The sequence below is a fragment of the Zonotrichia leucophrys genome, chromosome 1A (genome assembly GCF_028769735.1).
Source record: "Zonotrichia leucophrys gambelii isolate GWCS_2022_RI chromosome 1A, RI_Zleu_2.0, whole genome shotgun sequence".
NCBI lineage: Eukaryota > Metazoa > Chordata > Aves > Passeriformes > Passerellidae > Zonotrichia > Zonotrichia leucophrys.
In genome coordinates, this window is record NC_088170.1 from 59,731,531 (window position 1) to 59,743,269 (window position 11,739).

Here is an 11,739-nt window from a genome sequence, read left to right on the forward strand (position 1 = left end):
ACTTGAAATTGTGGGAGAGTTAGTAAACAACAGTTAGGCTTTGATCCAGAAAGCTTTAAATTTTGTATGCATTTCTGCTGTAAATTAGCTTAGAAATAAATAGTGTTTTGAACAATTCAAATTCAAATCAAAGCATGATTTTTGTTGTTGTTTTTAGTATTGGATATCCTGGACTCTATCTTTAGAACATAGGAATACCTTCAAGCAATTCCCCTTTAGAACTGTTTAGGTTGGAAAAGCCCTTTAAGATCATTGAGTTCAGCTGTTAGCTCAGCACTGAATCATGCCCCTAAGTGCCACATCTACTTGCTTTAAATGTCTCCAGGGATGGTGACTCAACCACCTCCTGGGTAGCCTGTTCCAATTCTTGACAAACACTTCTATGAAGAAACTTTTCTTCATATCCAATCTAAACTTCCCCTGGCACAACTTGAGGGATTTCCTGTCATTCTGTCACATTTTATTTTGCAAGAAGAGTCCAATCCTCACCTGGCCACAACCTCCTCTCAGGCACAGAGAGTGATAAGGTCTCCTCTGAGCCTCCTTTTCTCCAGGCTGAACACCCTCAGCTGCTCCTCACCAGACTTGTGCTCAGACCCTTCCCCAGCTCTGTTCCCTTCTCTGAACTCTCTCCAGCCCCTCAATGTCCTTCTTTTAGTGAGGGGCCCAAAACTGAACAGAGGATTTGTGGTGTGGCTTCACCAGTGCCGAGTACAGGGGGACAATCCCTGCCCTGGTCCTGCTGGCCACATTGGATTGCAGCATAGGAATTCTGGGTTGAAGTTAAAAAGTTAAAAGAAAGTCACAACTTGGGCTGCAGAAGGCTGGGGCTGGATAATGGCTCAGCATAATGAGTTGTGTTTGCTGCTGTTTATACTTATTTGTATAAAAATATATTTATGTGAAAAAGTACATTTCTAACTTTAAAAAAAAATCTGTTTCTGGTGATATGCAATGGATGATACACAATTCCTGTTTCTTGTTATAGGAGTTGGACCTTGGGTTACAACCATATGACTGTTGCAGGAATTGTTTCAGTGTGTTGTAGAGAAACATGAATTTGAGATTATAGTCTACTGCTTCAGGCACTGTAAGTGTAGCAGCATGAAGTGTAGGAGCATGTGATTTCTCTTGCTAGGAAAGAGTAAATCAAACTGAACTGAACTGGTTTGCCCATTCTGCAGCTGCAGTAAAAGCCCATGTCCACTGAACTACCTGAAAAGTTGTGGGGTTTTGCATAGAACATCTATTCAGTGGACTTATATCAGTTATAAAGCACAGAAGTAGTTATTTGTGATCCTTTGTAGTTCTTATTTGGCATTGGGTTTATTTTGCTTCTGAAAATTGCATTTTTGTAATGTTCTTAGACAGTGCTAGCTGCAATTGTCATGGTGAACCTGAAGGGAATGTTTAAACAGTTTGCAGATGTCATGCACTTCTGGAGAACCAGTAAGATCGAGCTGGTGAGTATTGCACAGCTCAGTGCTTATATTTTACTGTACTAAATTTGTTGCTGTCCCCAAAATGGTGTAGAAACTTACCAAGGAATTACAAATTAGTGTTGTATTTCAGGTGCACATAAGTCAGGGAGCTGTAAGTACCCTTGGAGTACTGTTGGAGACAAGAATATTTCTGTTGTTGCTCAGCAATCTTGTAACTCAAGTCAGAAGTAGTTTGGTTGTGGTAAAAGCAAAAGCTGTGGCAGTTTTGCTATGGAAACTGCCCTAAAGGCTGTGGGGATGTCTGAGAAGAATTTGAAAACAGAGTAACAAAGAAAACCACGTGAAGGTATTTGCCATCTTTTAAGACAAACCAAAAACCTGGCTGGAGTGGGCCAGAGCTAAGAGTGCATTGGAGGGAACATTTTGGTGGCATTTCTGTCCTGGATGAACTGGCTGGTGGAGCTGAGTTAGAGCTACTTGCAAGCCTTGAATATTTTTTTTTCATCTTAAGATTTTTGGAGTGTGATGATGGTAGAACAAGATTCCTTGGAGAACAGGACTTAAGGCATTAATTAATGTGTGACAGTTTGTCATTTGTTAGAGTGCATTGAGCTTTTATACCCTTCTGAAAGGTTGAGGCAATTCCCATCTGGCATCATGATGGGTTGCATTAGAGCCTGTTCCTGGTCAGAAGTGATACATAGGTTTTGTGGTTGGTTTCTGCTGTTGTTTTTGTTGTTAACAGGAAAGAGGATGCATAATAATTCACACCTTTTTTTGTTTTAGGCCATCTGGGTGGCAGCTTTTGTGGCTTCTCTTTTGCTGGGACTAGACTATGGTTTGCTTAGTGCAGTTACATTTGCAATGATCACCGTTATTTACAGAACACAAAGGTCAGATTTCTTCTTTATCAAAATTAATGTTTGCTGATCTTCTATGTGGTTTTGTTTGCTTAAGGGGTGCAAATAAACAGAAGTCCATCCCACCCTCTTCAACTGCATGCTGAATGGAATTTCCTTCCTAATATAGGTCATGCCCTTTGGCTCTGATCCAGGGTTCACATTTTCTTTTTCTGAGAAAAAAATTTTTAGAGAGCATGAACTTGTACTCTCAGTAATAAACAGAAGATTTTTCATTTCACATAGTGGTTAATCTTCTTGTTTATTTCTTTTGATGCTTAGAGTTTAGAACTTTAAATCTTTTTTCTGCCAGTTTCAGTATGGTCGTGTTTTGTGTGCGCTAATTGTCACAGACAAGCTGAGGTTGTGTCAGGTTATCATGGGATGAATGCTTAGGTATTTTAAAGGAAAGTTGTAATTTGTAAAATACAGTGGCTGTTCTAGTGTTCAAGTCACTTCTCCCCATTCAAAGTGACAAAGCTCTTATTGTGAAGCTTTCCAGGTCTACAGTGAAATGATTTCTTGCATGTGTGGATAGCACTGGCATGTGAGGTTTCTGGGCTCAGGGTCTGGGACAGGTGGAAACTGTGTAAAAGTCTTGGTTCTGTCTCCACTGGAGTGAAAGCAAATTGTGAAATTTCCACTCTGCATAAATAAGAGTATTTTTCTGCTATCTCTACACAGTTTTATTCTTGCAAACAGAACAGTCATGTACTTTGCTGTCACAGTTCTTGTGAGTTGGGAATATTCATCTGCTTAGACATTGTCCTGGGAGCAGAGTGGCTCTTCGAAATTGCAGCATGTTTTCTGTCAGTGTGAGCTTGCATATTTGCAGGACAGTCAGTAGAGTTGCACCAGTTGGTGCTTGTCCTGGGGTGACAGAGAATTTGCTCTGTCCTTTTGCATGTTCTGACTCATGCTTTTCAGAAAATGACAACATTTCAGCACTAAGCTTATAAATTGATTTTGCACTGACAGAACCAACTTTCTTTTAAATGTATTCTGCCGTAAACTGCTCACTGCATTTAACCATGTTTAGAAAGTCCTGTACCAGACAGGCCCTGCAGAATGACCATTTAAAATAAGTTTCACTGTGTGTTAAACACTCACTTTTCCACTTTGTAAGTGATAATACAGAAATATTTGTTTCCTTTCTCTCTAGACCTAAATACAGAATCCTTGGTCAGATTCCTAACACTGACATCTACTGTGATGTGGAAGAGTATGAAGAGGTAGGAACATGTTCTTCTGCATTGAGGAGTTTCACTCAGTGGAGCAAAGACAGCTGTGGCAATTTGCTGCTTTGTCCTACCACACTGCACATGCAGTGCTGGCTGCTGAGCATTCACCTATGTTGAAAGGAAATAAATAGATTTGGGTTTAGTAGTAAAAGTTGCTTTGTTCAAAATGCAAGGTCTTTGTACTGCACGTACATTTCACCAGGCAGTGACCAAAAGTACTTTTACACTAGTTCCATTGTCCCAGTGTTTAGGAATAGCACTGCTAAACCTGCTATGTAAACAAGTGCATACCAGGCCACCTTCTTTATTTGTGTGGCAGTAGTGCATGGAATCCATGGAACCCAGGATGCAAACTTGTGTGTTCTTCAGAATTGCACAAACTGTTCAAAACAGCATCCCACCCATCCCCTGCTCATTAAATATATGTGATTAATGGCACAATTGCTCATCATGCACTTAGCTTCTCATAAATGCCATTTTGTTCAACCAAAAGTTGATGAAAGCATTACATTTTTCAGTGCAGTGGATATAAACATGCTGTATTTATTCCCAAACAACAGCTACAATTTTCTGCACTCCCTGCTATGTTCTCAGAGATGCTGCTGTGAAAGTTACATTGCCCTTTACTGAGGAACCAGTCTGTAAAAACCTATGGAAAAAGATCATGCAGTTCTGCTTTAAATATGATGCAAAGCAGGAGAATGAGTGCTCACATTTGGATCTGCATGCAAAGGAGAGCAGACCCCCTTTCTGTTACACTGAATGCAGTCAGCATTTCCTCCTGGTGAAGGTGGGGCTGGCAGCATATGGCAGGCTGGGTCTGTGCTGCTGGCCAGGTCATTTGCATGCAAAATGTCACAGTTCAGCCTGTTTAGTTAGAGATGACTGCATTTAAAGGAGGGGAGAGAAGTGAATATCAAGACCCGTCTGAAGGTCTGGATAAAACCACAGATTTGAAAGGTTCATTTTTTTGGTACCTGGGGAGTCAAGAAAGAAAAAGAGAGAAAGAGGGAAATGAGTTATGATGCTTGTTGAAAGGGAGGCTAAAAGGAAGCAATTCTAGGAGTGCATGATTTCCTCATGGTAATATCAGCTGCAAATAGCAACATGAAAGAACTGCAAATATTTAATTTTTATGGCTGTACATTTTGGTGTAATATAGAAGGAGAAATGTTACCAGGCGTTGATAGTGTGCAGTAGTACACTGGGAGAGGGGGAGGTTCTGATCTCCTGGTTGCCTTTGCTCACAACAGTGCCAACTTCTTTATCTGGCACATGCTGAGAGCCATCCAGGGTTGGCTGTTGCACTGCTGCATGCTCATGTGTCTTGTGATTACGCAGGGGCCTTTATTCTGTTTAACTGTTCACATCCAATATTTTCCTTAGGTTAAAGAATATCCTGGAATCAAAATATTTCAAGCTAATACATCTCTTTATTTTGCTAATAGTGAGTCATATGCAAGGGCACTGATAAAAAAGGTGAGTAAAGTAAATTCTTTAATGTCTGTGTCCTAAAAATTCAAACTGGCTTCTGAAACTTGCTTGTCTTTGAGCTCCTTTAGTGTAGCCCCTAACACAGTGTTTCTCAGCCTGCAGCCCCTGGTGATCTGTACAATATGAGAAGGTTATCCTCCAGCCAGCTACAAATTGTCTTAGGAAGCAACAACATGGTGGGAGGGAATAAACAAAGTGTGGCCTCATACTGACTGCTCGTGAATGGGAAGTGGTGGGTGCAGAACTGGTCAAACACAAACTGGTCAGACCTTTTTTTTCAACAGGAAAATAGTTGCTGAGCTGAAAACAAAATGGGAATAAAAGTTTCCTTGTTGGGTAACTAAGTACTGGAGTGTAAGATGTGGAATCCTGTGGGCATTTAGTGCCTCCCATGGGCAGCAGATGAGCTGCAGGCAGGGTGTGCCTCACTGCCTGTGTGTCACCCCTGCTGTCACCTGGTGGCAGTGGCAACAGCAGAGCCCCTGACCCGGTGACAACTGTGCCTGTACTAACTTCTGAAACATTTTTCTGTAGCTCCCATGGCGAGTCTTATGCAAACCAGGTGGGTGGTACTTGCCCTCACAAAGAGATATTGGTGATTATTGCCCAAGTGCACTCTCTCCCCTTTGCTCTCTGCACTCCAATCAGCATTTGGTGGAAACACGACACTCTCTGATTTCAAGAAAAGAATGAGATGCATCTTTCCCTCATCTTGTTAACACAGTGCTTGCCAAGATGATTCCTTCTTTACACTGTTCTCACCCCCACCAAGGGGAGCTGGAAAATGCAGGCTTCTTGTTTAAATTTATGGCAGTGATTAATTCAGTGCAAATTGATACTCCAGTGCCATCCTAACAAGCTGAGTCTCCTCTGATCATACTTTCTTCTCCTGACAGACTGGAGTGGACCCTGCTGCCTTATTAAAAGCAAGGAAAAAAGCCCAGAAGCGCCATGCCAGGGAGATAAAGGCAGCAAATGAACAGAGAAAGAAAGCTGTGCTGAAGCTGGTGAGCTCTTCTGTCAATATTTACCTCTGCTTTATCAGCTTGCAGGCTGCTCTCAGGTGTTACCACTCTTGTGTTTCGTACAAGGTGTGCTGCTTAGGGAGGAAGTGCTGTGCAGTGGGGACAGGTGGCTGAAGGAGCAGTGTAAGGATCAGAGGCTCACTGCTGTATTGGATAATTATGTTGGACCTTGATTGCATTCAGGTAGCACAGAGTAGCACAGAAACTCTCCACAGTCATGCTGTCTCACCAACAGTGGTGTTGGCAGAAATCAAAGGGACTCTGCCCCTCCACACACACTTGGAATAATAATGTAGAAATAATATATAATAAAATTAATTCTAATTAGCAGCCCCTGTAACAAGAAGGTGCCATCCCCTCTGCTAATCCTGGCATGGCCCAGATACACTGAGAAGGGTTATTTGGGACATGCTTGTACTTTTATGCATATATAGATTCACCACCATGGTGGGAGACAGTGTGTGATTTTACTATGGGAAACCTAAAAAAGCCCTAACTTGAGAGCCCCATTGCTGTTCTTTATTTGTAATATATAGGTCTTGATGGGATAAGGCAAGGAAATGGAGTAAAAATGTGACAGTAAAGTTGAACAGGTGTCAGTGTTTGAAGGAAAAGGGTAATTCAGTCCTGAGATAACAGCTTTGAGCTGCTTGTGTGTGACTGTTAAAAGGCTGGGCATGAGAGAACAAACCTTGATATACACAAGATATGGAAGTGTGTGTGCCTGTCAAGCCAGTTTCTGTAATGACCAGCAGCTTGTCAACTTTTAAAGGCTTAATGACCACCAGTGAGGGGAGCAAAGGGATTTACATTGAAAAAGCATTGATTGCCTTTAAGTTTTATTCATCTTCTCTCCCAGACGAACGACGTAGAAGCAGGTGTAAAACATGAGATAGCCGGCGATGACTTACCTGTGAATGGAAAATTTGCAGATTCTAGTGTACATGACATGTCTCCTGAGGAGCATGAACATTTTGTGGAGCCCAAATCAGATATTCACTCTTTAATCCTGGATTTCACCCCGGTGAACTTTGTGGATTCAGTTGGAGTAAAAGCACTAAAATCAGTAAGTAGGGTTTTTGATTTTTTTTCCCCAGAAAAACCCACAGAAAACTTTTCAGATACCTAATAAGGAGCCTGTCAGCATGAGACATAACTGCCTGCTCAAATACAATCCAGTATCTCACCTAATCACTGGTTTAATTTTGTACGTTTTAGCTGAATATTGGGGAATGTGTTCTCTGCAGGTTTCACAGTGTTTGGCTTCCAGAACTGTGTTTGATGTGTATGATGATGTATTATCTGCATTTAACTTCAGCTTAACTCTGTTGTAGATTATAAAAGAACACAACAAAGTTGATATATATGTCTGCATTGCCGGCTGCAGTGGTGAGTAGAGATTTTTGTTTTTGTGAGCTTTATGGGAGAGATTGTGTTTTAACTCCTTCCCTCTGCTCCCCAATTTCCTGCTGCCAGTAGTGCCTCAGTAGTATCAGCACTTCACATAAAATTGGATTTGAGGAAAAGCAAGAGCCTTAACTTCAGTGCAAGTAGAGCACTGATGAAATGAGCTTTGTGAGGAGGCGATCCTGCTCCCATTTCTTCCAGCTGGCAAGTTGTGAATGCCACACTCAACTTAGTATGTTGAAATTGTAGTGGTAATGGAATGAGAAGAAAAACCTGAAATGTTCCAATATCCAGTATTTGGGATTGTAACAACTTCTGCCAAGAATAGGCCTCTGCCTATGTCTGCATAGGCACAGACTGCTTGGAGTAGAAGTAGCATGTGATGCACTTGACTATTTCAATTTTTTTAGTAACAAAAAGTAAGAGAACAAGTTCTCATCTTCCTGATATGCCATTGTCTTCCATCCTTGTACTTAAGTGTATGTGCTGATGCCATGTTTGGGTTTTGTTTTGTAGGCCCTGTTCTGAATGAGCTGACAAGACTGAATTTTTTTGATAAAAGTGTAACAAGAGAGTTGCTGTTTCACAGTGTTCACGATGCTGTCCTTGCCTGCCAAATGAAAGATGGGTCTGCTGCACAGGCTGGCTCTGACCTTTGAAGAGTGGCACTGAGCAGAATGGGAGCCAGGTCTATGCTGATGGAGATTCTTTCTGAATATTTAATTTGCACAGTTTGAAGAGAGCCTGAGGCTGTTTCCACCTATGGGTATGGGGTGGTGTTTGTTTTTGTAGGAAAAGTAGAAAAGGAAACGGAAGCCTTCATGCTCTTGAATTTTTTCCTTTGATCAGGGTATAGCCTTCCAATAATAAACAAGCACAAAATTATGCAAGAAAAGAAAATTCAGTGTATTTTGCTGCAGTCAGAATCTGGTGGACAAGGTGACATTCCTATTCCTGTTGAGAAAATGGGCACTTTAACTCACTACACGTGGGATCTTGCAGGAGGTAACTGTTCTGCAAGTGCAATACACTGTACCAGTGTCTTTAAATAACTTTCTTAGATGACTTTTAAAGCCTGATGTCAACAGATTGGTACAATTTATAATACTCTGCCAGCTGGATTAATGAATTCACACTGGTGGCATTTAGCTGCTGCTGTTTTTAAACCTGGATGGTAGAGTTTTGTTGTTTTTTTTTTGAATACCTAACCTGTCTCAGCTATACCCAAATTCTTCATTTCTGCTCTAAGTGAACTTGAAGTCAGAAACTCATTGTTTAATTATTGCATTATCAGTACAGTACTTGCACTGCCAAAACTTGGTTAGGCTTTCTAGGAAACACAACTGATTTTAATCTAAACTTAATTTATCTTCAGAGTTTAAAGACAAAATTGGTTTAAGACAGGAATGAAGCCTATTTAAGTTAAGAACTGATGCCCTATATGCAGTCTCTTAAGCTGGAATGAAAATTTAGGCAAGGTCTCAATGGTTAAAAAAACAAAAGGTATTTTTCTGTTGCCTGTCTTCCTCCCAGTAGTGCTGCTTCTGCCACAGCTTTTAAGTGCTTTGAGAAATAGAGTTCAATAGAACTCAAAAATGGTACATGTTTGGGTTTTTAAAAGAAACAGTAGCATGGGATTTCTTTTTCTATTGTCAGCCTGGCCACTGCAGTAGTGTCTCACTTCAGGTGTGAGGTGGAAACTATGGAAATCATGCAAAAGAGATCTTCAATGCTCCTGTTTCTCTCACAGCAGTCACTGTGAAGCTCAGCAGAGGCAGGAACCTAAAAGTGTTTCTCTGTAGGTTATTTCGACAGCATAGGGCAAGTGAGGCATCAGTGACATTTCACTCAGCACCCTCAAATCACAGGTCCAGTGCATAAGGAATTCAGACACCTTCCTCACCTCTGGTCACAGAATGTAATAATCTGGTTTTATTTCAGGCTCTTACACTTAGGGCTTACTTCAGGTAAACATTTAGGGCTTGCTTCAGGTAAACTGTTTGCAGGGACCAGGGGAGTTGGGGAAGATACTTTATTTCCTCAGACTCCCCTGCCCATAAGGATGGGAAGCTTTCTGCATCAGAAATTGCTGCTTAGCTGGAGTTCCAAGGATGAAGTGCATGCATGTGAAGACATTGTGTGTGCTTATTTAAACAACTTTTGGTACATTTTATAATGTTAACTAGTTCAACAAGCCTTTGTATCTACATACAGTATATTTTTCTATTTTCAGCTTGTTGCAGCTTCAGTTTTTAACTCTAGTCTCTTCAGTTCACATTGAAATCCTGTCAAGTTCCAAAATAAAGTGTTGTCACTTGTCAAAATTTTCCATTTTGTCTTGGTGAGACTCGGTCTGAGGGACAGGCTGAGAGCCCCAGATACAAGTGTCTGATGCCAGGAGAGGTTTCCACCTCCAGGCAGTGTTCCCTGCTCTGCTGGTTCCTGCTCCTCACTCCTCCAACCCCCATGAATCCCTCTCCATTTCAGGCCTCACAGGGATACACAACTAGAGCTGGATCTCCCACTGTGGCAGAAACAGATGCACTTCCCAGGGAGCTGCTGAAATGCTGGACTGAAAACCTTTGCCCAAGGAAGTCCCACATCCCAGACCATGCAGAACAAGTGCTCCTGCCTCAACCCCCCAGCAATGCTGGTAACTCATCCCATAGAACAAAATTTTCAGCAGCTTTTGCTCATCTCTTCCTGTGTTTGGCTGCCACCAGCTGAAGCACTGCCTCCCCCTGGCAGCCCGAGCCAGCCCCTAAAAAGGGAACCCATTTCCTCTTCCCTGCACTCATTAACTGACCACTATCCAAAAGTGCCAGAATAAAGAACCCCAGGTCCTTTAACCTTGTGACAGGGCTCCAGTTTGTCTGCAGGGACAGGGGAGTGCCTCCCCCCTGCTGCTGAAGCCCCACCACAGCAGATGGCAGTGGATGGCCTAAATCGGGCTGGTACCTTGTAATAATCAGGGTCATGTTCCTTTCCCCTCCTTTTTTGCAAGAGCACTGATGATAATTCAGGCTACCTGGTAAGATCCAAACTCTTTCTCCATACTTCACTTACCCTTCTCAAATAAAAGCTACCCTTGATTTCAAGTGCTGCTCCTGGTAAACAGGGATGCTGTCAGTGCTGCTTTCTGAAAATGAGAAACATTCTGTCCCACCAATAAACCCACATCCCTCTCTAGAATGTTCTTCCTGAAATGACACACAAATATTGAGATTGCCCAGGTTTCCATATCAAGATACTGACACCAGCCAGAACCCTAACCCAGTCCATGGCTGCATACTCACTCTATTGCACACACTTCCTATTAAAAAAAAATAGAAGTGGCTTCATAATTTAAGCTTGATAAATTGATGGGTATCATTTTGATACAACTGACAATAAAACTTCTCCCACTTCCAAGACAAAGCAGTTCCCAAAAGCATTTTTTCCCCTCAGGTATTTCTTTAAGCTCTTCCAGCTCTTCCCCTGAAATCACTTTAATGCAACACTGGAAAGAAGAGGAAAATGGAAGGCTGTTGTTTTTTGTTGAGCTGTACAGGACCTTGTCAGACAGATGAGGATTAACCTTTCAGGGCTGCCTCTGTGTGGCCAACAACTCACAGCCACTGCTCAGCTCTGGAGAGCCAGGACCCTGTCCCGCTCATCCTGTGTGCAGCAGCAGCATCTCAGACAAGTCACACAATGTATCAAAGTGCTCACCGATGTCAAACTTCACAGCAGGAACAGGGAAAAGGAATTTTCCATCCCACAGCACTGAAATTACACCTTCCTCCTCCTTGACCCATTTACTATTTTGTAAGACACAACAAAGGATCTCAGCAAAAGGGATAGAAAAAACTCTGAAGATAAAAAACACAAGCTGTGATGGTACCAGAGCATTCACCAAGAAAGGGAAAAAATGTCCCTTCGTGTTTTCCCTTAGCTGGGCAATGACTCAAACCATCACAAGTGCCTTCCCATGACAGCTTGTTTTTGTGGGACACACAAGCACTTCTCAGCACACCCAGAAACACTGGAGTCACTCAGGGGTCTTCCAGCAACTCTATGGCTCAAATTCAAGCTTTGGGGTGTAGATGGTGACCAGGCATCTAAACTTGGGATTCTGACATTGCCCAGGTATCTGATTTAAAATTAGCCATGCTGCTGTAACCTCACTAAGATCTTTTCCCAACAGCAGCAACAGTCCACTGGAGTAGAATACTCACAATGAACACGCCCC

At 42.1% G+C, this 11,739-nt stretch overlaps 1 protein-coding gene across 6 annotated transcripts in view; it reads left to right on the plus strand.

Moving 5' to 3' along the window:
* Positions 1 to 11,659, plus strand: part of SLC26A5 (solute carrier family 26 member 5) — a 35,051-nt gene extending 23,392 nt beyond the window's left edge. For 5 of the 6 annotated variants that reach the window (XM_064702890.1, XM_064702889.1, XM_064702891.1 and 2 more), the window contains exons 13-20: positions 1,368 to 1,463; positions 2,229 to 2,335; positions 3,504 to 3,573; positions 4,969 to 5,061; positions 5,973 to 6,083; positions 6,961 to 7,167; positions 7,436 to 7,490; positions 8,025 to 11,659. In XM_064702890.1, the coding sequence (XP_064558960.1) occupies positions 1,368 to 1,463; positions 2,229 to 2,335; positions 3,504 to 3,573; positions 4,969 to 5,061; positions 5,973 to 6,083; positions 6,961 to 7,167; positions 7,436 to 7,490; positions 8,025 to 8,167 (882 nt within the window). In that variant the 3' untranslated portion in view covers positions 8,168 to 11,659. Of the gene's footprint in view, positions 1 to 1,367; positions 1,464 to 2,228; positions 2,336 to 3,503; positions 3,574 to 4,968; positions 5,062 to 5,972; positions 6,084 to 6,960; positions 7,168 to 7,348; positions 7,491 to 8,024 lie in introns of all 6 variants that reach the window. The other variant, XR_010438713.1, reaches the window with a different exon arrangement.
* Positions 11,660 to 11,739: the final 80 nt, after the last annotated feature.